Source organism: Malaya genurostris, chromosome 3, assembly GCF_030247185.1.
Source record: "Malaya genurostris strain Urasoe2022 chromosome 3, Malgen_1.1, whole genome shotgun sequence".
NCBI lineage: Eukaryota > Metazoa > Arthropoda > Insecta > Diptera > Culicidae > Malaya > Malaya genurostris.
Window position 1 is genome coordinate 115,394,363 of NC_080572.1, and position 26,820 is coordinate 115,421,182.

The 26,820-nt window shown below is 36.6% G+C and overlaps 1 protein-coding gene across 2 annotated transcripts in view; it reads right to left on the reverse strand.

The window, feature by feature from the left end:
• The window catches only part of LOC131439338 (ATP-binding cassette subfamily G member 4), a 118,700-nt gene that overhangs the window by 6,972 nt on the left and 84,908 nt on the right, over window positions 1–26,820 (reverse strand). The window contains exons 1-4 of one of the 2 annotated variants that reach the window (XM_058610233.1): window positions 13,257–13,401; window positions 2,054–2,592; window positions 1,603–1,998; window positions 1,432–1,548 (exon numbers count right to left, since the gene is read on the reverse strand). In XM_058610233.1, coding sequence (XP_058466216.1) covers window positions 1,432–1,548; window positions 1,603–1,998; window positions 2,054–2,492 — 952 coding nt within the window. In that variant the 5' untranslated portion in view covers window positions 2,493–2,592; window positions 13,257–13,401. Of the gene's footprint in view, window positions 1–1,431; window positions 1,549–1,602; window positions 1,999–2,053; window positions 2,593–13,256; window positions 13,402–26,820 lie in introns of those variants that run through there. The other variant, XM_058610232.1, reaches the window with a different exon arrangement.

Consider the following 26,820-nt stretch of genomic DNA (forward strand, 5'->3'; position numbering starts at 1 on the left):
TGGTTCGGAGAACTGGATGTTAGTAGGGATTTCATTCGTGTGATGTCCAGACTCATGTCCAATCACTACACGTTAGACGCACATCTCCTTCGAATTGGGCTCTCCGAGACTAATCATTGTGCTTGTGGCGAAGGTTATCGCGATATTGATCATGTCGTTTGGACATGCGTGGAGTATCGTGATGTCAGATCTCAACTAATAAATTCTTTGCGTATTCAAGGTAGACTATCCAATGTCCCAGTTCGAGACATTCTTGCTTGTCGTGACCTCCCATATATGAAACTTCTTTATCATTTCATAAAGATAATTGGAGTTTCAATTTAATAAAGGACCCTTTTAAGATTTAGTTATGATTCCAGCTGCGACCATGAGTTCAATCAATAGCTAAATTAGAATAGAAATTATGTAATGATACAAACAAACTCGAAATACTTTATGAAATTATAAACAAAATGTCTGAAAATAACAGCTTATTTTATAATTTATAGAAGTTAATCGTTTGGTTCAAATAATATTTCCGAGTAGATTTTATAATTAATGGCGAATTACCTAAGATGATATTTAAGTAATAAGAGGTATATGTTTTAATAAATTTAAATCGTTGTGACTATTTTAGAATTATATTAGGATAAGAATTTTATGTAAAAGTGATGCTACGGCGAAGAAAAACTTATGTAAACTGCCTTAAGAAGTAAACGTATTTATGGAAAAAAAAACTATTTATTATCGAAACACCCCTTGTGTAATGTAAAAGTTTATTTTAGTTTAGTTCGAACAAAACATGAATTCAATTTTGTATTGCATTGGAGGATGAGAAGTAGGCACAATTATGTATCTAGTTTTGGCAATATGGTCTAAATCTGTATCCTGCATGCAATCCACATGGACGTATACAATTCAGTACATTACAGGTAAATGGAAAAAATAAACACAGCCTAGATGACAGACTGAATGTTTTTGATAGAGTAACGTGGCGCCATAAGTACGACAAATGCGAATACTGTTTCTACTAAAGGAATGCTCAAAATTATTAAAGAATCCAATTTGAGTCTGTGACTTAATTTCTGCTGCATATCCACTGAACAGTACATCAAAATGTCAAAAGAACTTGAACTATATGTATGATAATTCCCCGGTCTGACAGGAAGGTTGCGGCACTGATTAAAATTACTAGCGTTATACAGAGACATCCTTCTTAGTTTAGTTTAATTATTAGACGTTTTTGAAAATATAAATAAAATCACCTTGAACGAATAAAATTCAACAACCTATAAGACTATTCATTTTATTCAGTTAGTGGAATTCAAATTATATCTAAGAAATTGAAGTAAGTTCCATTTCAAAGTTCTTCAACGACAACGACTACGAAATTAATCACTTTCAGATAAACCTATTTCATTTCAAATTTGTTTGAAACGAAAATATACTTACAACTCAATATTGGTACCATTATTTGGGTGTAGCAGAAGAAGAAACATATTCCAAGACAAAATTTTAGATGATCAAACATACGGGCTCCATCATTAGCGGAATTTAAAAATATTAGCCCTACGAAAAAAGTGATTATATTCGCTGACGCTAAATTTTGATCACATTACAAACCAATGAAGGCAGCACATATCACATGATGAACAAACTGTATCCAAAGTATCGTTCGGTTCCGCATTGTTTTTGTACACATCAGCCGGAACAGTACCCAAAACTGCAAGAACCCAGATACGGCGTGTGGGCTGTGAAAAAATCGCGTAATTTGCTTCATTTTTTGCACTAACGTCGAAAATTTGGGTCGATGTTGCTCCAATATCATTGAGGTAACAGTTGGCTTAATCACGAAATCGCTTACTGGTTCTAAAGAATTCGGTTCTTCTTCTACAATCAAAGCAGAGCTCCCGGTGGTAACTGCGAGCTGAGACCTCGTGCAAATTGATTTACCATTCTGCATTGCATCGCGAAGGGTTGAAATAACTTCTGCAGACTCACTATCGCATATTTCAATGACTGTAATGAAATTTTTTTAAGTGTATTTTTCGCAGTAAAGAATTCAAATACGTACTGAAATCTGCCGGGTTATAGTGTCGGGGGCATTCAATCTGCATATGAGATAGGAACGGGACAACCGCCTTAGGACTACCCTGAAAAACGCACTGACCTCGTGCTATCACATAGATGTGATCAAACAAGGCAAATATACTAGCTGATGGTTGATGTATTGTGCATACTACGGTACGTCCTTGTTTGGCAAGATCTCTGAATAAACGAACACACGTGGCAGCAGTTACCTCGTCCAGACCGCTGGTAGGTTCATCTAGGAAAAATATTGATGGATTGGCAACCATTTCGAGGGCTATAGAGAGACGCTTTCTCTCGCCCCCACTCAGTCTATCTGCGGTTACATTCCGCCGATGGTTCAAATTCAAATCAGACAACACGGTTGTAATAGTTTCATTATAGTCGGATTTTCCTTTAATTTTCAGTTGGCAAGCAATATGCATGAGTTCTTCCACTGACAGAAGCGGCTGGTGGTAGTCCTCCTGTGTGATATAGCACGAAGCTTTTTTGTTGAGGTGAACAGTGCCCTCTACGCCAGATTTTCTGCAACAAATCGAATACAATAGTTATTAGTCAGTTTGTAATCACAAATAAATATACGATAGAAAAAGAAAATTAACATCTGTATACTCGTCTAAAGTAACGTTTAAAAACTTGGAATAGTGAATCAGTGAGTGAGGAATACCAATAAAATTAGTTTTTTTATTTATATTCACCAAAGCTACTACTGATCGACATCCTAATCATATCCACAAAATATTAAACATATTCACAAAATGTTAATAATCCTTCATACACAATCAAGTGAATATTGAAATTTATCATGGAATGTTTTTATTATTTTGTGAGAACCTACAGCAAAGAGTGAGAACTTCTGGGTACATATATTCTTTACACTCTTTGAACATAACTCATGGTTTCATTCAGTAAAAAGCATTCAAGCAAACAGGTTGTGTTCCGATATTACTGGCTCGTGAACTACCGATACGAAGACAATTATAAGGTACAGGTAGATAACCTGTTGGTGCGAATCGCAAAGGCTGCTGTAAAGCCAATATTAAGGGTGTTTCCTGTCTGGAAAGCTAAAATCCTGTTCACACTATATCGGGACGGGACCATCCGGGACGTTTTTTTCCCCATCGGCGATGACTGAGCTGCCGGCGTGTGTATGTATTGGAATCCCGCCGACGGTGAGGAAAAAAACGTCCCGGATAGTCCTGGATGGTCCCGTCCCGGTTGTCCCGGTATAGTTCGAACAGGTTTTAACACCGAAGGCCACCCTGTTCATACGTACAGAGGTGCAGAGACACCTACGTGCGAACGCATAGCAGTGTAGAGACAGATAGGTGCCATCGCATAAAAGTGCGAAGACGGAGGGGTGCAAAGGTACAGAGATACTTAGGCTAACCAGTGCTGATCCACCAGGTACCAGATTTTGTACGCTGTGTTGGATCGAAAGAGACGACACATATCGACTGGTGCTACACAGCAAAAATCACATTTAATCGCCACCAAGAGCTATAGCGCTGTACCTATGGCCCGGTACAGGCAACACACACAAAGTTCAGTAGTGACGACAACGGTAGAGCAATTTTATTATTTTTACTATAACTGAAATTTTACTATTCATAAATTTTCATTTTAATATTATTAATTTAAAAAAAATCAGTTAATGTAATGGATGATTTCATGGAAGATAATCCAAATCCGATTCCAGATACTAGTTAGAGCTTTAAAACTCCCAGGGTAAAGCATTATCCAGAGAGTATTTCTAGACCCTGGATGGTCTATTTCTGGAGCAAATTAAAGCCATTGAATTTGATACAAATTACAAAAGATTTGACATCACCTTTCTCATAAGTTATAAAAATCTCAACAGTTAATAGAGATAAAATTCGAGTTGTTGTTAACAATTTAAAACAGACTAACGAAATTGTATCCTGTGAATTATTTGTTCTTGAATATCGAGTTTACATTCCATCTAAGGAGGTGAAAATTGATGGTGTTGTCACTGAAACAAGTCTGACAGCCGATGATTTACTTAAAAATGAAGTTGGTCGTTTCAAAAACTCTATGCTTAAGATACTCGAGTGCAAGCAATTGTACTTAGTATCTATTCGTATCGAGTAACATTTTCCAGATATGTATTGTCTAGCCTTGTCTACAAGTAGCGCAGATATGCTAAAAACTGTCATTGATGTCCCCCATCTCGAAACAGAACACGGTTATTTTAGAGTCAGAGGAATCTGACTCTGATGAAAATAGTGAAGGTACAACGTTTGTCACTTCTCAAGGATCAATTAAGAGAAAGAAGTCCTCCACCAAATTACCAAATATCGCCAAAATAAGATCCCCGTGTAGAAACAAAAAAGTCAAAACCTAAGACTGTGCCTCCTGGTCTGTCAAATTCACAAACCAATCCAGGAACTAGTACAATAAGAGACAATAATCATGTGGGCTCAATTTCACTTTCACCAACAGAATTATTGAAATCTTCGAAAATTGTAGACTGGATTTTCTCAGCATTCAATATTTCTGTAGCCCTAAAGACCCTCATAACAGCATTCCTCCCAATAGCTAGAACTTTTTTGAAGTAGTTATCAGCTCAATGGCCAATTATCTCAGGAGTTGTATCATTTGATGGATAATTTATCATGCGCCGCAAATGATTCAATAACTGTCCTGCAATGGAATTGTCAAAGCATCAAATCAAGCCACAACTTGATTCATTTAAAGTTTTATTGCATAGTCAAAAATGTGATGTATTTGCTTTGACATGACTTCAACATTATACGTCTTGATAGAGACTCTCCGTCTGGTGGAGTGCTGTTTGGAATTAATGAATGCTATTCCTTTTATTGATTAAACATTCCTTCGGCTTCTAGTATAGAAGTTGTTGCTTGTCAAATAAACATTAAAGGAAAATACATTTGTATAGCTTCGGTATATATTCCTCCTTGAGCTCAAATTGGATAATGACAGCTAAATGAAATGATTGAAGCCATCCCAGCCCCACCATTGATCCTGGGAGATTTGAACTCGCACGGGATCACTTGGGGTTCTCTCTGCAATGATAATAGATCCTCTATAATATACAATATTATCGACAATTTCAACATGACAGTCGACCTCCTGCACGTCCAAGTGCAATTATCTCTTTGCTCGACATTTATTCGATTAGATTTCACCTGAGAAATATTTCCTGATTTACACGGTAGCGATCATTTACCAATCATCATTTCAATTAGCAGTAACAAATGCATTGGTAATTCAGTTAATATTCCATATGATTTGACAAAAAATATTGACTGGATTAAGTACCAAAGTAATATCTCATGTGTCTTAAATTCAATGGAAGAGCTCTGCTTGAAGAATAATATGACTTCCTCGTTTGTTCGATTCTGAAGGGCTGCAGAACAAGCCCAAACCAAATGATTTCTTGGTCCACCGACTAACAGAAGACCTTTAAAACCTATGGTGGGACAAAGAGTGCTCAGATGCTAAACACGCGAAACAAAATGCTTGCGAGACGACATCAAATACAAGAACATAGCTATTGGAGACATTTTGTCGAAGGTTTGTCAAGAGAAACCTCAATGAGTACTCTTTGGAACACGGCTAGACGAATGAGGAATCGTAACGTAGCAAATGAGAGTGAGTTATACTCGAAACGATGGATGACTTTGCCAGGAAAGTTGGTCCAGATTCTGTTCCTACGCAGAGCATTATTCGAGAGTCTTCCATTGATAGTCCCATTTCAATGGTGGATAATACTTCCATTGATAGTCCCATTTCAATGGTGGAATTTTCTATAGCACTCTTGTCTTGTAATAATAACGCTCCTGGGTTGGACAGAATTAAATTCAACTTGGTGAAGAATCTACCTGACCTCGCAGAAAGTCGTTTGTTGTGTTCAACAAGTTTCTTGAACAAAACATTGTTTCACTTGACTAGAGACAAGTGAAATTTATCAAAAGCCGGGGAAACCAGCTTCATTCACAACTCATTTTGACCCAACGTTGTTGATACCTTAAATAGCTTGTCCGTTTGGGCTGTTCATCTGGGGGTAGGGTCTAAGCGGTGAAAAAAAATCATTAATCAAAAACGAAATTTTTCAAATTTTTGGTTGTTGTTCAACGTGGAAACTACGATTTTTCACGAAAAAAATCCGCCATTTTGTAGCTGTACAACCTCCCCAAAGTAACAAACAACAAAAAGGAAAACATTGCGGTCTGGTTTTTTATATGTAGAAAGTGCGTGCAAAATTTGAAAAAAATGGTGCAGTAGTTTTTGAATGACGATGGACACGGACTTCCAGAACCTGCTTTCGAGAAAAACGCGTTTAAAGTTTTTTGTCTATAAAATCAGTGGAAACAATTTATTACTCAAGGGAGCCCGTAGGTTCTAACATTTTCAAAAAATCATATTTTTTTATAATTTATTATAATGAAACATTTCAAGAATGTTTTGTCGAGTTTTGAAGTCAATCGAAGTAGAAATCTTGCACCTGTGTTCCGAGCTCTTGCCTCTTCGCAGCCATAGATAAAGGAATATAACTTCCAGAGTTTCGTTCCAATAGGCATGAAAATTTCACAGAATATTCTTGAAATATTTTACTATACGAACAAATAAAAAAAATAATTATTAATTTTTCAAAAGTGTTAGACCCTACCCGCCCCTTAACTCAAACAATTGAATTTTATTTCACGTTTTTTCATCATTTGTCATATTTATTAAAACGATATTTTTCATGTACGAAACAGTTGTAATATATGAAACTTCATTTACACACCTTCGTCAAAATCTAACTGGACATTTTTGCCTCACCTACTTTGAGATTTTCGATTTTGAGGATGCTGCACTACGAGCCAGATTGAGCCCGTATAAGTGAGAATATGTACCACAAACCAAATGCGTTTTGTAACTGAAAGGGGTAGCTTTCGAACAGTATATAACATTCCGAGTGAAAATATTATTTTCCGCACTATTTTTTGCGTAAGACCAAAAGAGGCCATTTTCTACCAGGTTTCCCCTACCAGCCGTTTTTGCAGACACTCGTTGACGAAAACTTGTTCGTTAATCATACCTGTAATTATGAGGATCTTTCTTTTCAATTTTCACAACTACAAACAGCCTTCCAAATCATGTACTTTTTTGAAAAATTCGACTGCCTTTAGCCCGGGTTGGTGGTTAAATGCATAGAACACTGGTCTCACAAGCCTGGTCGTATGTTCGAGCCTCGACCTGGAAGGATTCTTAGTGTCAGTAGGATCGTAGTACTAGTCATGCAATAATTCTGTACGCTATGAACAGACTGCGAAGTCTGTAGATACAGAAAGGCCAAATTCCACGAAAGGAATGTAATCCCACGACTTTGCTTTTTGACTTTGAAATGTTCGTCGACCTTAACACGTTATAATGTGGTATAAAACTCAAGACCTGGAAGCTGTTTGAAGTCTGTTTTAACATTTGTTTCATTGTCCATAACCACGTAGTTAAATTTTGTCAGCTCACATGTACTTGTTTTTGAATTGTTTTTTTTACGGATGGAGGTTTTATTACATGGAACGACCTATATCGTGCCGCTTTCTTCGCTTTTTAAACGAAAAATTACGACGTTTTTAATTTCTTAATCACCTCTCGGATAGAATAGATCAAGCTTCGCTTCGCTTATCGTCAGATTCTGGTTTCCGATCCAAAGAAAACTGATCTCCTAAGCGCGCTACTTACTGTTGAACGTGATCTTGCTGTCGTGGGACAAAAACGAATTTTCCACACATTTGCGCAGAAGTATTTTTAATATGAAAGATATGGCTAGATTATGCTATGCGCATAACTTATCATAAACGAATGCTGTATGACTCTGTCGATTTATTGAAATTCCGATAAAATCGAAGGAAAGAATTTGTGTCGAATAACTTGTAAAACACGTTGAGCTAAAAACTTAAACATATGAAATTTGTATTAACACGAATACAAATTTCATATGTTTAAGTATCAAATGTCACAGTAACTAAGGTGAATGCACTAGTAGTTGTATCATTACCAATTGTTTCACTAGCAGGTTACACACAAACATGAAAGATTGATAACTTACCTTTAGAACCTCTGTGGACTATAAAAGTCACATAAATGATTCATGTTTATTTTGGCAATTCCGTAATCACATTATCTTGAAACCCACTCTTCTCTCAGAATAGGAAAACAATTAATTCCTTCGATTCAAGTTTTTATTCCACTGATTTTTCCCGTTTTTCAATATATGTTATATGTTATGTTATATATCATGATCATATATTTGGACCAATCTAAAATATGCATTGGAAGCTCAAGAATAATGTATTTGCATCAACCAGAGATCAAAGATCAATTCGAACATTTTCAACACAAGCTATCTCCAAGAAGGCGATTATTCATAAATCCACCTTACAAAGATTTGCAATTCATTCGACTAATTGATGTGCAAACAAAGGCGACATTGTGTTGGCCTGCAGCGAGAAGTTCATGTGGCCGATTCAATCACACGCAGTGCATACCGTCTGAGATTCTCATAAGTAAGTGCACTACTGAGGAAATTACTTTATAGGTTGGTAGACTCTTGAGTCACGCATTGATTGAATAATTGCCGTTGATTAGTGGACGAGCCCCACAGATAATTACTTGAATTATTGATACTGGTAGATGACGCCGTCATTGTCATCATAGTTAGCCGTCGAGGAAATTAACGGTATTAATGGTTGTAAATATAATCATAGACGTATACATCATAAATGCATAATGATTTTTCGTTTTTGCATGCAGTAGCGCATATAAATAGACTGGCTCCTAGACCATAACGAGAGAGTTCAACGACCTATTGAGAAATTTATATTTTCTCTCTGTCTCTCTTTTTTGTTCGAAAGTAGAAATTGGAATAGTTTTCGGTTGGTGCCACTTGCGCCAATTTGTTCTGATTCCTGATTTTGTATATATCTGTACCAATAAATAATTACGTAATGATTACAGTTGAATATGGTAATAAACCACACGTATATTAATTATATGAACTATAGAAACCGATCGGAAGCATTGAAAACAAAGATTAATCATTTCATGGCATTTACTATTCTATGAAGGGTAGACAACAACCTGAGCTTAGGCGTCATGCACAAATTATGTCACGCTTTAACGGGAGAGGGGGCTTCAAATACTCTGATAAATTGTGACAGGGAGAGGAGGGGGGATTTAGCAAAACGTTATGTCGCGGAAGTTTTATTTTGACTACTAAAAAATCTGTTTTTAATTCTAATTGTCGGCTTTTTTTTGAGACATAGTATTCCAAGATGGTGCTAACGTGTGAAAACAAATTTTCGAAGTAAACATTCGGTTAAGGGAATGTGCCTGGGTTGGCGGTTCAATATATAGGACGCTGGTCTTACAAACCAGTTTCCATATACTCGAGCTCCGACCTGCAATAATTGTTATTGTCAGTAGAATCGTAGCACCAGCCGTGCAATGGGATAGCTCAGGTTAGTTGATCCCCCGTGAGTTTCTCGTGATTGATCAGAAATCAGTTGAAATTGCAAATTGAATCAAATGCATGATACTGAGGAGCAGTAAATCATGCTCAACGTGCAACCTAAACTGACTTAGAGCATGAAATGATCAATAACTCAATAACACCCATGCACGTCACTGTGCGTCCCGGGTTGGCGGTTCAATGCATAGGACGCTGGTCTTACAAGCCAGCTGTCGTCTGTTCGAGCCCCGACCTGGAAGGATTTTTAGTGTCAGTAGGATCCATAGTACTAGCCATGCAATGATTCTGTACACTAAGAATCGGCTGCGAAGTCTGTTGAAACAGAAAGGCCAAATTCCACCACAGGAATGTAATGCCAAGACTTTGCTTACGTCACTGTGGGGAGGGAAGACATGTTAGTTCAACACTTGCTACTATTAGTGACCGAGGAATTCTCTGCATCACCACAAGTGTCACAGGATGGAGTGGTGTTAGTGGAGTGAGAAAATGATCAGGATTTATCTAGGTAAATAATTTAAATTAACTATCAAATTACCGATTCACAACGACGCGTAACTCCGCAATATTTTGATAATGTCATATTTTTATTTAGAATATTGACGGTTGTCAATCACTTTGAAACCAACCGAATCGTCGATTTTACCTCGAAACACGATATCAATGCCAATTGAGAATAATCTACAAACATGCTTATTCACAATAGCCGTTTGATTTATAATAGCCGACATGCATAGTTAAATTTGTAACGAAATGTTAGTTTTTAAACCTCTAGTTTATCTAGTTATCTAGACATTTTTATTGAAGGCCGACATAATCGGCCTTCAATAAAAATGTCTCGCCAGGTATGAAGATGAACGGGTAAAACACCAGCCCAAATATTTCATTTAAACAACATGGACAGAATACTGGCTATTGTTTTCGATTTACTAGTGCTAAAAAGGCTAAATAACATGTTGTTCATGATCGATTATGTTTATTAGTAACACCAATTCGAAATGTTTTTTTTTTCAATCGTGTTCATTAATTTACCCAGGGAAACTATAGAACTTAATGTTAGCTATCAGCGAATGAAATCATGATGATACTATTTGTCAATGAAAATAGATTAAACCAAAATCATGTTTTGTGAAAACGAGAAGTTTACGTAGACTTTTCGTGTGAGAGGGGGATGTTATTGGACAAGCCTACGGCAGTCTACGAAGAGGGATGGAGAGTTCCAAATTTTGGTCTACGAGGTTTATGAACATTCGCCTAGATTCGACCGTGAATCATTCGAGCTGAGTGTCTTTAAATCTGCCTGACTGCCGGTACAAAAAAAATTCGTTTACCACAGATTCTCTGCTACACAAAATCGTACCCCACACAGAATCGCGTAGATTTCGCCTTGGTACACAATACAATATTCACCAAGTGAATGAAACTAGTTCTAGTCTCATTTCACGACAGTAGACACCAGGACCAGCACGATCTTTCACCAGAGAACCGTCCGTATAAAAAGGCGGGTGGGTAATGACAGAGACATAACTAATGTCATGAATACGAAAACAACAGGCATGTTCCTTAACACTTCCGAATATCAATTAGTTGATCACAATTTTTTTTCACAGTTAGAGCGTCCAGACCTGTCCGTAGTTTATTCTTCAGAGCATTAATGACACGATCTTTGTAAAGAATGGCAGTATCATCAACAAATTGTGACAGAGCACCACCACCCGGAAGAGGTGTAATTTCTGAAGTAAAAATGTTGTATAGGATAGGACCTAGAAACTGAAGACTGAAAGTGCATTATTCAGAGAAACCTGGAATGCTCTATCTGCAAGATAATTTTTGATAATTTCAATAAGATACATCGGAAAATTATACCGATGCAATTTTGGAACAATTTTCTTGTTGACGGTGTGAGAGGAAGGGGGGGAGAGAAAGTTGTAACATAATTCATTATACACAGATAAAAGTATTTTGTGAATTTACATCTATATTCATGCACATATTTGGAGCAGGTAATTAAACATAACATTACTTTACAATTCTGTACGTTTCAATATAATTTGATCGCAAAATAAGCGTTAATTGAAAGATACAGTTTTATCAATAGAAAATTCAATGCAATCCAATTTAGTTTTGCACCGATCAAGGTTTTCAATCAAAATTTCGATTCAACTGATGTCTATTCCATGTTACTATTCATTTACATCTCGTGTAAATTTCATTATTTCTTTCTGTGTAAGTTTTTCTCAAAGTTCTTCCTCCGTTCTCAGTATTGCAATCAATACAGTGTAAAATAAATCCAAATAACGTCCCATCCGTTCAACTTTGAATTGGGCCGTAGTTTTTGTTAAACTTGACTACTCGATAAAAAATAATTCGATAGTTACACCCAAATATATGTACGCATGTGTGCAAATATTTGTATTTCTTAATACATATAAATATTGGTGAAGTAAAAGCGATCCTTTATATGTAGAAATATATACACATGTACGAAAACGAGTGAGTGTGTAAGCATACATACATACATATATAAGGTTCGTAAATGGAGGTTTGGGTGTATTATGTCAAATTTTAACCAAAAGTGGAAATCATTCGCGAAATGGTGGCCAAACTGCACGAACATTAAATTTTCTCGATCATCTTTGATTGTCTCGCCAGGTATGAAGATGAACGGGTAAAACACCAGCCCAAATATTTCATTTAAACAACGTGGACAGAATACTGGCTATTGTTTTCGATTTACTAGTGCTAAAAAGGCTAAATAACATGTTGTTCATGATCGATTATGTTTATTAGTAACACCAATTCGAAATGTTTTTTTTTTCAATCGTGTTCATTAATTTACCCAGGGAAACTATAGAACTTAATGTTAGCTATCAGCGAATGAAATCATGATGATACTATTTGTCAATGAAAATAGATTAAACCAAAATCATGTTTTGTGAAAACGAGAAGTTTACGTAGACTTTCCGTGTGAGAGGGGGATGTTATTGGACAAGCCTACGGCAGTCTACGAAGAGGGACGGAGAGTTCCAAATTTTGGTCTACGAGGTTTATGAACATTCGCCTAGATTCGACCGTGAATCATTCGAGCTGAGTGTCTTTAAATCTGCCTGACTGCCGGTACAAAAAAAATTCGTTTACCACAGATTCTCTGCTACACAAAATCGTACCCCACACAGAATCGCGTAGATTTCGCCTTGGTACACAATACAATATTCACCAAGTGAATGAAACTAGTTCTAGTCTCATTTCACGACAGTAGACACCAGGACCAGCACGATCTTTCACCAGAGAACCGTCCGTATAAAAAGGCGGGTGGGTAATGACAGAGACATAACTAATGTCATGAATACGAAAACAACAGGCATGTTCCTTAACACTTCCGAATATCAATTAGTTGATCACAATTTTTTTTTCACAGTTAGAGCGTCCAGACCTGTCCGTAGTTTATTCTTCAGAGCATTAATGACACGATCTTTGTAAAGAATGGCAGTATCATCAACAAATTGTGACAGAGCACCACCACCCGGAAGAGGTGTAATTTCTGAAGTAAAAATGTTGTATAGGATAGGACCTAGAAACTGAAGACTGAAAGTGCATTATTCAGCGAAACCTGGAATGCTCTATCTGCAAGATAATTTTTGATAATTTCAATAAGATACATCGGAAAATTATACCGATGCAGTTTAAACACCAGGCCATCGTGCCACATATTATCGAATGCCTTTTCAATATCCAATGTTGCCATGGCAGTCGTTTTGGACACTTTGCTGGATGACGTTGTTAGTCCTTGTGAGTTAGTGGATGGTGAATCTTCCTTCCCAGAACCCAAACTGTTCTTCCAGTAATATATTCTGTTCATCTGTAAAAGAAAGAATTCGCCTTTGTATTGACTTTTCAAACAGCTTGGATAAGGCAGATAGTAAGCTTATGGGCCGATAGCTCTTGGAAAAGGAAGGATCTTTCCCTGGTTTCAAAACTGGGATAACTTTAGCTGACTTACAGTGGCCAAGCTCCCAGCACTTGTAAAGAATTTTAGCTAAGAAAACAAATGAGCGAATACTCAAATGCTTCAGCTACAAGTTGAAAGTGTTGTCGAAACCGGGGCAGTGTTGGTGATTGCCGATAATTTCACGGAAGCTGCTATATTGCTATCTATATTGTATACAACATTTTCAATCCGGTAGAAGATGCTACAAGAACTCGAGTCTCTCAATGCATGAACCGCGAGAGAATTTTTCTACATTCCTTCGCTCCACTTCATACTCTGAGTATTTCTCGGCCCTTAAAAAAAATTGCAGTCTGATAATGATCGCCGCTGTGTGGAATTTACCAAGAGAGGATCGCAAGTTGACAATTATCGCAGAAAATCGAATCGATGATTCAACTTGATGATTCTCATACTAGGTTGCAATATTTCAAAACCCTTTTGTGGAGCATTCACATACATTTTCATAGATACAACTTATACAAAGATTATATGCACATAGTTAGAATAAGCGGCAATAGTAAAATGATTCTATCGCAATTGTCAACTGCCTGTATAGAATCGGATCGCGAAACGACAATAAGCGACCGTTTGTTGCTTCAGAGAAGATCCCCACAGCGGCGTGCCAACCTTTGATTCTCAGAAATATCATCGAGAGAAATTCGCTCTCGCACTGGTGTCGATTCTATGTTAAATGAGCCATGCCGGGTTTGTGTTGTTGCGATGATTTTCAACTCTCTTTGATGGCACTGATTCAATCGTTGAAGAGTTGCCAGCGAACGTTCTTTGATACGATAAAAGCCATCCTTGAACCGGGGGCTTCATATTTTTGAATTTTTCACAATAGCCATCAGCTCATTCGCAGTGACTCTACTTTCCTCAGGAACCAAGCTGTCTGATTGGTCAACCTCAGCTACGCTATCAGCAACGGCCTAACAATGTTGAGTCCTAAATTTTGAGAACACACAAACTGCTGGCCTAGCGCATTTGCCTTCTCTACTGATGTGATTAAAGGTATTCCTTCAGCTGCATTCTGGCAAATCGATATTAATAAGTTGGTCGGCGATTTGTTGAAATTGGACAGTCGGTGCGATAAGAGTTCCTCCGAGGTTGAATAGGTACTGTTTCTGGTGAAGATCCCAACGTCAGTATTACTGGAAAGTGGTCAGCAGAGAGCTCGTTGAAGACAACCGGAGAGCTATCTATGACGATGTTGCTGATGAATATATATAAAATGGAATGAACTCCCGATCTGAAAAGTCGCGTCGGTTGATTCGGAGCGAGGATGTTGTACTGCCCAGCTTCGTAGTCTTCGGCAAGCACGAATCCGTTTCGATTCTGTCTTTTGTTTCCTCCTAGCTCATGCTGTGCGTTCAGCTCCCTAGCAATGATGAATTTGTTCTGTCGTCGAGTGAGCATAGCCAGATCTCGCTTCAATGATGCACACGTGCCATCTCGAAGATTGGTTTGTTTGAGACAATACGCTGCAATGGTCATGATGAGTCCCATCGTCGTTGTAATCTCAATTCCAATGGCTTTTATAACTTGCTATTTGAATGCAGGCAGAAGCCTTTGCTGAATGGATCGTTTAATGGCAATGACAACTCAACCTCCTCTGGTAGTTGTCCTGTCGAGCTAGTAAATCCTGTAATTGGAAATAGAAATAGAAATTTCAGGTTTAAGATGAGTTTCAGTTAAAATATCAATATTGGCATTCTTCTCTCGAAGAAAGTCGGACAATTCAGTAGCTTTGCTCCTGACTGAGCAAGCATTCCAATTTACAACAACCAACTCATTATATTGCATATTCGATGATGAAGTTCTGCATTCTGCAGTTTCGTAGTTTTGTTGTCATTGTTTTAAAAATTGACGATCAGTTGTTCAGCAGAGAATAAGTTACCAGAGTCATCCTTTGCTTGTGGTCGATTATCCAGGAGGGATTTTGAAGGAAGAATCTTTTTGTGATTAAGCGGCTGGATCTTTTTGATTCCTGGACGGAGTAGCGGCAAATTTGGAATATCCCTCTTCGGTGAAAGCCGTGGGAAGTTAGTTTCATCCTTCTGTGGAACATTCTTTCACGTTGATTGTTTACGGGACGCCTGTTGTCGAATTTTTGTGAACTCAGCACGTTTGGGACACGATTTGCTAGTAGATGGATGGTCGCCATCATAGTTCACATATTTTACAGCGATGTCATCTAGTAGGCAATCGTTGGCATTGTGTGATTCGGCACATTTCCCGCACCGACTTTTCATGTGACAATTGACAATGTGTGACATCCCGATGTACCGGTTTATACTTTTGCCATTCGATGATTATATGAAACAACGATTTTATCGTCTTCCGTTTACTCATCGTGATGGAGCCCTTCTTCAGATGAATCAAGTACAGTTGATCTCGGTACTTTCGATTGTCCGTGTTGTGTCGTTTCATTTTAAGCACCATCACAGGCTTTAGTCCAGGCTCCGACAGTGCCTGCTTTAGTTCGGCTTCCATCATGTCGGGTGGTCCTCGAAGTACATCCTTCATTGGTTTGTTGGCGGCAATATCGAGTGTGAACTATTCCGCTTTTGTCTGCTTTAGGTAACATTCTAATGATTTGTAGTGGTTCAAAGTCGGAAAAGTTATTTTGTAGCTTTCAGTACATAAACGGATTGTTGCCTGTAGTTCTTTGCTGATCAGCGTGTTAAAATCCGAACGTAGAGTCGGTGGGAAGCCCAACAGGTAGAAAGGTGGTATTTTTTCCTTCTTCTGCAGTTTCTCTTCGATATCAACTGGTAGATCAGCGTATTGGTTGTTACTCAGCAAACGGTCTTTTTCCTGTACATCACTTGGCTTCAGACGCTTAGCATCCTTTGGATCCTTCTCGGATCTATGGTGCGAGGCGGCTGCCTATCTAGCTGCGAATAAAAGGTAAAACAAAATCGAAATTAGTAACAGGTTATTCGTCTATCCACGAATGACAAATGACGCTATTTCCCACATGACAGCACGTTTTATACCTGCTACTGGCAGCGGTGTACGGACAGCCCCTTTGCCAAAAATTCATTTTCCTGTTCGCAGAACGGGAAACAGTGACACGATATAAAATAGAGTTAACAGTATCTCGTGGATTTTTTTTACGCAAAAACATGCACACACAAAATGTCTAGCCGTGATAAAGGAAGAAAATTTAAGGGAAAGGTAAAGTGCCGCTCGAACCGGGCTGTTCTATTGTCGTATTGTCGGACAATATTTTCGTCAATCCGATGATGTTTCCACTACACGATCAAAAGTATTGTCAATACTCCTTGTATTGACAATAATATTGAGCCGTATGAATAAAACGTAGCATGCTTGAATTTCGGTAGTAAATGTGCTACGTGTGGATCACGTTCCTGTTAAAAGAAGTGACTTTACTACACAACAACTTTCGAACATGCTACAAACTGTAGTACTTACTACAGGGTTTCAGTAGGTAGCTCTAGAGGTTGCTACTTGTGTGTTTGCTGATAAAGTGAAGTACATAAATTAAAAAAGTGGCTTTTTTGTCGTGAATACGACTTACTTTACTATGGGGCGCCTTTTCAAAATTTACCCTCTGAGAGAGTGATAAGTTTTTGATCGTGAATATCTCCTGTTGTATCTAATAAATCAACATAATTCTTGCTACATGCCATCGGAAATATGATCACAATTTGATGATAAAATTTTCAGTTGTGTGACATAATCTCAAATAGTTCAAAATTAAACTTTTCGGAAATGTTTGGTATAAACGAGTATCAAAGAGGATAATTCAGAAGGCGCGTTTGCCTTTCTCGTATTTTTAAAGCTCATAGCTCAGTGATCTGTGGAAGGATTTATATAATCTAACTACCAATAGAATCGAAAATTTTCAACTTGAACGTGTATTGCAACAACATTGAAGTTTTTCAATAGTACACTATTGAAAAACCTGTTTGATTTAACCCATGACAGCACCAGCCAATCAGAACGCGAGATGTCTGCATCTATACAAGAGCATCCATATAAAAGTTAAGTGGTTCATTTACTACCATTTGCTGAACAACTGTTCCCGAAACAAGACACACACGAGAGCAACATCGAGGACCTGTTGTCTCACTGTTTCCCGTTCTGCGAACAGGAAAAGGAATTATGGCAAAGGGGCTGTCCGTACACCGCTGCCAGTAGCAGGTATAAAATGAAATGTGATGTGAGAAATAGCGTCATTTAAGTTAAAGCAGCTACTCTGAACGCACGAGACACCGTCAGCACGATGGCACTGAAAACAAGTGGAAAGGCAGCCAAAAAGTCCAGCAAGGCCCATTCACTTTTCAGTGCTTTTCGGACAATTCAAAGCACTTTTCAATGCTAAAGATCATCCTAAAGAACTAGTTGAATTTTGTCGCTTTTCTACTATTTTCTGAGCAACTGTTGCCGAAACAAGACACACACGAAAACCATCTCAGATCTAAATGCAGATCTTGTTGATTGTGACAATTCAAGGCACTTTTTCTTTATACTAGTATGGGGTCGTGTGAAAATATGCCATGCGAAACAGGGTTGCCATATATACAGATTAATCTGTATTATTCTTATTGTTATTATTATTATTCTTATTATTATTATTATTATTATTATTATTATTATTATTATTATTATTATTATTATTATTATTATTATTATTATTATTATTATTATTATTACTATTATTATTATTATTATTATTATTATTATTATTATTATTATTATCATTATTATTACTAAAATTACTTTTGAATATCGAAGATCGTCGATACATTTCAGACCAGGCGATTGCAATTGTCTCGTACTGAAATTTCAAGAAGAATCAGATATCTTCGAACTATATAGCTTCAATAAAATAAACTACAAATTTGTCGTACTTAGCCTCCTAAAAAGGAATTGTTTCAAGTTTGGAATATATAGTTGTAGAATAATAGCTGTTTAATGTAACTAATCTGTACTTTAATGTAGGTGCATCGCTTCAAACTCTATTAGTGAAAAAGGGGAAAGCTTGCACAATTCATAACATACAATCATTATACTGATATTCGGAAAAGTGATGAGAGCGTGCCAGTTTTTTTGTATTCACGACATCCAGTTATGTCTCTGACATTACCCACCCGCCTTTTTACAGATGTAAGTATGTTTCTTGCTTTGTGGATGCTTATGTCAGCTTTTCCGGCACTGTGTCGATACGGTATGCAGTAAATGCTTAAATTCGGAAGTAGCATTAACTACATGTTCGAACTTGTTTTTTATTCATACCAAACCGCGTTATACTCTGTGGACTTTGCTTTTGAGAAGGTACTACAAACAACAGACTTTTCTACATTTTATTCATACGGCCCAGTGTGTCGCGAAAAAATAGAAAATAATTTTCGTTTGTATCCGTGACGACACACCGATCCAATATAGCGCATGTTTCTGTGCCATCGGTTGGCGTCATTTCATGAATGGTATATAAATATATCAATATTATCTTTTTCGCATTGCGTGAGTCGAAATAGAATGTGTTCGTGACGGTGAAAACTTTGTCTATTTCCATTTTGATAAATCTAATGCTTTTGGTACCAAAGAGAAAATTCGATTAATTCTTTATGATGATCTGTAGCACTGAAAAGTGCTTTGAATTGTCACGACCAACAGGATCTGCATTTAGATCCGAAATAGTTATTTGCGTGTACATGACTTCAGCTGGCAGGTTTCTGCTGTGGTTTCACTGTGTGGCCGGCCCGATGTTACTCTCATGTGTGTCTTCTGTAACCTTTGCTCACAAAATGATGGAAAAAGTGCAAAATCACTTTTTATATCGCTGGAGCAGCACATATTTTGTTCTCTTTCTCAGTACGCATGCTGATTGGATGGTGCTGCAATGGATCAAGTCAAACAGGGTTTTCAATAGTGTATTATTAAAAAACTTCAATGTTGTTGCAATATACGTTCAAGTTGAAAAATTTCGAATCTATTGGTAGTTAGATTATACAAATACTTCCACAGATCACTGGACTATGAGCTTCCGAATTACGAGAAAGGCAAACAATCGTCATGTGTTTCCCTCTTTGATACTCGTTGATACCAAACATTTCAGAAAAGTTTAATTTTGAACTATTTGATATTATGTCACACCACTGAAAATTTTATCATAAAATTGTGATCATATTTCCGATGGTATGTAGCAAAAATTATGTTGATACGTTAGATGCAACAAGAGATATTCACGATCAAAAACTTATCACTCTCTCAAAGGTTAAATTTTGAAAAGGCGCCCCATAGTAAAGTAAGTCGTATTCACGACATAACTCATAGAGTTATCGCTCTAAATAACCAGACAACCACTTCTCACGAAGAGGATATCTCACTTTGAATGTTTTGAAAGAAAAGCTGCATGTGAGAGTTGAGTTCGGTGAGTTTTTTGATTTTAATTTGTCGTCCAATTTGTTTTATCGTAAGCTACTTGACCTTTTTCGTGTTGTGTTTCATGATAATTTAGCCTAAGTTGAATGATTTTTAGTTTAGTTTACTTTATTCATTAAGACACCTATTGTCAGATGGATTATATAGCAACAAATAAACAAATAAACTAGGAGCGAGTATATACTCATCCCAAGTAAACATTTGACACCACAAGCGAGTGTGGTTAGTAGCATAGTATATAGGGTTACTATTCCAAATCCCTATAACTTTAAGCTGGTATGCACAAGATAATGCTTCTGGTTTTAGGAATACATGTAGTGGTTTAACTTGTAGTAGAACACATGTAGTGGCACCTCTAGAGCAGCAGTAGGAGTTGTCGTGATTGCTCCTGTCATCACCATTAGGATCATCCTTGGGAAATGATTTAGCCTGGACTGAACTGTTGCAACTTCTCCTTCCTGCCACTATACAAGACATCCATATACTAAAATTGGTCAAACAATAGTTGTCTAGATCCAATGAATGTATCTGGGTTTGAGTCCCCATGGTTTTCCAAGAGCTAGTTTGCGTTGGCCGAAAGCCATGCAAGCTCCCTTAATCCTGGAGTCAAGATGAAAAAAAGCTATGATTTTTTTTCAAATTGTAACTTGATCAATGGCTCAATAGTACTTTCAAACGAGCCTAATTTTGTTGAAATCGGTTCCACCAACTTTAAGGAAATTTAGCGGTAAAAAAACAATACGTTTTTTTCATTTATATCACTTATACCATTATATCTCCGAAACCAGAAGTGACAGCAATTTGATCTACAAACCAGATAAATGCTCCAATAGTAGCTTTCCAACGAGCCCATGCTCGTGGAAATTAGTAAAGCCATCTCTTAGAAAATAAAGCGGTAAGAGAGACAGTGGGTTTAGTCGGTAACGTAACTTATACCTCTATATCTCAGGAACCAGAGGGGACAGTTGTTTGATATTAGAGCTTGATCAATGGCTTAAGGTGAAATGTAGCGTCATAAAATGCGCGCAAAATTTTATCCGCTTCAGTTGAACGAACCGTCGCACAAAGCGTACCAAGAAAAACGGCCACATAGAAACAAGAACTTTTTTCAATGATTGAGCGCAGTGGGTTTACCTCTCGTTATATTGACTTGTAAAAAAGACTGGACGTAATGGATTTTCGAATCTTTCACACTTTGAATATATGCTAATTCAATCGTTATTGTTAGTGATTACTCTTACACTAGAGCTATAAATAATGAGTAATTATGAATGACTAACATGAGGCTATATGTATATGTATTGACCAACTTGCTAACCATGTATATGCCTGAGTTTAATAGCAAGCATGGATTCTCCTTCAAAAGAACGATTGAAGACAAGAGAACATTCAAGTATTTTTGATATCTTTGCCAGTCGTTCACCAGGCCCTTCCCGCCGATGAGATAGAATTTACGTAAAAGTATTTACTTGACATGCATGATAGAGCGCGGTCGAATTTACTTATCGAATACATTCAATGCCAATATATTCCATTCTAATTGACTTTCATTATCATCTTCGAATAAGTAGAAAGTATTATTTATGTTGTGTCAATAGGATCGTAGCACTAGCCATGTAATCGAAGCTATGCTATGAGTCGGCTGCGAATTCTGTTAAATCAGAAATGCCAAATTTCTCAAAAGGAATGTAATTCTAAGACTTCCACACCCAGACATTTTCCTGGTGTAGATTCAGTATTCTCCCATTACTGTTCCACCACTCCTTGTCTGCGAAGTCTGTTGAAACAAATGGTCATATTCAACAATAAATGTAATACCAAGACCTTGCAATGCATTGAATTCAACAGAATTGCACATTATTAGCATTATAAATGACAGTTACTTATAAAATAAACGATATCTTACAATACCCATTTTATTGTATTCAACTAGTTTTTATTTCAACAAAAAACCCAAATGCTGCATAAATTCGCGTCATTATTTTATATGTAATTTTTGCTCACGATATAATGCCACCGTGCCTACCGTGCATTTCTCACACCACCTCAATGCGAAACAGCAGTGCGCAAGCAATAAAAAAATGCGGAAAAGTTTATGTAAACTTTTTCAAATTTCGGTTTTTCTAGCTAATATTTTATAATTTTGAGTTGCATTATCAGATTCTTTGTGAAATTCTGCTACAAACACTACTTTTCAGTTCTAAAATCATCCCCGTGGAACGGAACAGTAACCGTTTATACATTTCAAAAACCAATTACGGCTCGGCAAAGCAAAATTTCAAAATTCTAAGAATACTTAGTTATGATAAATTTGATTTCGAAAACTTAAGTGTTTTTGGTTTTTTGAAAATCGGTCTAGTTTTTGAATAATTGATCAAAAACGCGATTTTCGCATTCCGCTACATTTCACCTTAACAGTAGCTTTCAAACGAGCTTAAGCTTGTTTAAATCGGAGCAGCCATCTCCAACAAAAACTAACGCCAAAATATCTTTAAAAGATGCGCACGATTCTGAAATAGTAACAGATGGTAAAAAGAGGCGGGTGGGTAATGTCAGAGACATAACTGGATGTCGTGAATACGAAAACAACTGACATGTTACTTAACACTTCCGAATATCAATTAGTTGATCAATTGTATGATGCAAGCATTCCCCTTTTCCACATTTTTCGCAAAAACAAATAAGGCTTCACTTGATCTCGATTACTGTGAATTCCACACAGCGAAAAGTTTCCCTTCGATTTGCAAACAACAAATCCTAATAGTTCCTTAGAAAATTTTTAGAGCCATTAGAACGGCTGATTTTGTGTAATGCTCTCCACCGTTGCTTTTTCGCCAATGCAAACAAATGACTGGCAGCTGTGACGTAATCGCTCTTGTCGGAGGCGAAACTAGCTTCGCAAATTACACAAAATAGATCTGCTCGCAGTGGCGATAGAATCCAAACTGATCCTATTTTTGTTGAGAGGCTTGTTTTTACCTGATTTCGTTTGTAACTTTTTCACTAATGGACGGTCCTAACGGCTATAGACATAACCGCATACAGAATTTTAATGTCGATTTTTTCATTTCGGATTTGCATTTGATTGAAAGAAACTATCCGGATACTGTACGGGATTCATTCCTGCCAAAGGCCATTCAGAAGCACCAAATTGTGGAACTAACTACGATATTGAACACTGTTCCGATCATTTTCTCGAACGATTTGTTGTACAGCAGCAGATATTTTGTTCTCTTCCTCAGAACGCGTTCTGATTGGCTGGTGTTGACATGAAACAGGGTTTTCAATAGTGTACTATTGAAATACTTCGATGCTTTCGCTATACACGTTTAAGTTGAAAAATTTCGATTCTATTAGTAGTTAGATTATATAAATCCTTTCACAGATCACTGAGCTATGAGCTTTAAAAATACGAGAAAGGCAATCGCGCCTTATGAATTATCCTCTTTGATACTCGTTTATACCAAACATTTCAGAAAAGTTTAATTTTGAATTATTTGAGATTATGTCACACCACTGAAAATTTCATCATAAAACTGTGATCATATTTACGATGGCATGTAGCAAAACTTATGTTGATTCGTTAGATACAGCAAGAGATATTCACGATCAAAAACTTATCACTCTCTCAGAGGGTAAATTTTGAAAAGGCACCCCATAGTAAAGTAAGTCGTATTCACGACAAAAGATTCTGAAAAAATACCGTAATTCTGTTGACGATCTTAACATAAGCACAATTAATCAAATAATTCGTTCAATTTGGGCTTTTAGTAGAGCTTCAGTCTAGCCTTGAAAACGTCACAGTTAAAACCACCAAAACACAACGATGCATGTGCAGACTCCCCTAATACTCATACAGTGCCCTTCACTAACGCCGTCATCATCGCATGGATGAAAAATTGATCTGAGGGCAGAAAAGGTTAATGTGAAACGACGATCGGATAACATTATATTTACAATCAACAAATATGTTAGCTACCATACTACACTTGGTAGTTGCACATTGCAACGGATGTAACTGCTTAGACTTGCAGTAGTGAGGCATTAAATAAATCATCTCGTTCTAAACAAATCTTCCAGTACCATTCATTGATCAATAGTGCAGTTATACTGTTGTACTTTGAATAAATGGTCATACATCGATTTATCTTTTCGCAGAAATAGTGGATGTAGATTATCATGCAGTTGACACCGTTGACAGCAGTTCAGCCGCGGAATAATACCAGTGAACCATAAGTTGCACATTGTTTTTATTACTTGGAATCTGCAGTTTGATTTCATATGGGAAAATTTATATCCCGTCATCATCATCTCCTATTGCCAAAGATCGATAAAAACTTTAAAAATGCTTGTTTCCTATCGTTTTTCAAATCTCCGCTGTCCTAATAGATCTTATTATTTATTCCTTTTTTTAAACTAGAACCTAGAGCCGTTTCAACATAGCACGTAAAAATACAAGTAACTAATCTCGTAATAAGAAGCAAGCTCTAGACAAGCAAAGATATTCTACAACAATAAACTCTGAAACACGATGTTTTACTTGTAAAAATAATTTTATCGACGCGGCGTGAGCGGCTCACATCTTACAACTTCTAAAACATGTTCTATGAGATAAGACAGATAATACTTTCTGTAAATGAGCTCGCAGTTAGCAAAGTACGTCGTTGGTCCATGTTTTCGAGGTGATTGATCTAAAAAGCTGCCTATTTATTTATGCATAGTGTTATGTATAGCATGAATACAATGAAATTGTAGCACTTGTACTGTGTGAATGTTTAATAAATTCAATTCAGTGTTCAGCCAAATTTTAAACCATTGCATAGAACGTGACCTGCTATCTCTACTTTTGATTATTTACCCATTTGCCTTTTCATATAAGATTGTTCTCAAGTTACACTGCACAGAAAAAATAATTAAATTTTCGAGAAATGTAAACCGATAATGATGAGTAAATATTAGCGGAACCAACAATTCATTTAAATATTGTCGACTGCGCCAAATCGCCATAAAATTTTCTTTTCATACTCTGATTTCACAATATTTAACTGCGATTAATAATATAAATAACAAATTATGCAATGAATTATAAGGCTATATCAACGGTTAATTTTAAACAAGCAAGGTTTACTATATACACAGTACGAAAAAATCTTGTGATTCTGCATCTTATAAGATGCACATAAATGGAATTTTCTTTTCATACTCTGATTTCACAATATTTAACTGCGATTAATAATATAAATAACAAATTATGCAATGAATTATAAGGCTATATCAACGGTTAATTTTAAACAAGCAAGGTTTACTATATACACAGTACGAAAAAATCTTGTGATTCTGCATCTTATAAGATGCACATAAATGGAATTTTCTTTTCATACTCTGATTTCACAATATTTAACTGCGATTAATAATATAAATAACAAATTATGCAATGAATTATAAGGCTATATCAACGGTTAATTTTAAACAAGCAAGGTTTACTATATACACAGTACGAAAAAATCTTGTGATTCTGCATCTTATAAGATGCACATAAATGGAGCGTCGAATTTCACACAAATTTATATTCAAGAACATGTAGAATTGTGTGATTTGAAAATTACATGGCTTGAATTCGAATGAAATAAAAAACAAAAGATCGATAGCAGCAGCGCGATTTGAACCGAGAAACATTAGATCACAAGCACATCGGTTGCCTGACTGAACCACAGTGCTCACATCTGTTCATAGAATAATTGATACATATAAAACCATACAGCGGCATTGGCTAGCCGAGTGCAAATTACACTAGGAGCGTGTAAAATTCTGTGCGAGTGCAATGATAACGTCATTTGAAAAATTAAATTGTTGTGAATTGTATCGTTTGTAGAATTCTGTCACCAGTAAAATTCATAATTTTTTTCTACATACATCCATGCATACATAAAATCCGAAAAAACATGCTTCGCAATGAGCTTATTATTTATACATTGCTTCAATAATTACTACGGTGTTTAACAAATTATATAATGTAATACTAACATAAAACCTTTAACGATAATGCAAATAATAAACAAAAAACTAGAAGGATCAGACTCATTAGGTTGTTCGAGCTATTGATATAGACAAACAGTTCATCCAAGCCAATCGTTCCACAACACAAACTTTTTAGCTTTGTTTGAATATTCGAAAAACATCGAGCACGCGAACCAACAAAAAAGACTGTTTGCCAAAATTTGTATTTGTTGTTTATACGACTAAATTATGAGTTGCCGAAATATATGCAATCATATTTAGCACTATAAAGCTTACATGAACGGTATTCAGGTATCGGATCCCTTCACGCCAAATTTTTGTTCAAGTTTGGCTTGTAGGCAATCATTTTTATAGCGTTAAATTTTGCTTGGACATGTGCTACGCAGAGAATTTTATAATAAAATGTGTTTCTGTAATCAAAACTGGAAATCAATCGGAAGCATTCAATAACTATTTTCTAATTCATTCAAATCACAAGCTTTTCAGTCAACAAACGAATAACATTAGATCCAAGCAAGCCTGTCAGAGCATGGAATCGTTTCGTATTGCTTTTCGTGACGTTCGCTGCCTGGCTACAACATCCCTTTAGCATGTTTCATGTGAGACTGAAGCTTTAGAAATAATTTCCTTTATATTTCTAAATTCGTGTGCTTCCGCAGTATTGCTTTTGCATTAAATGGCCAATCAGAGCGATAATTTCTAGCTGATAAATCGCTTACTCCTTCCAAACATCGTATTCGTTAGGGAAATCTAGTAAACCAGCATGGTATTTTAGATTGTTGGTAAACAAAATAGGACACTACTCGTTATTGATCAAAATTTCAATTATACATAA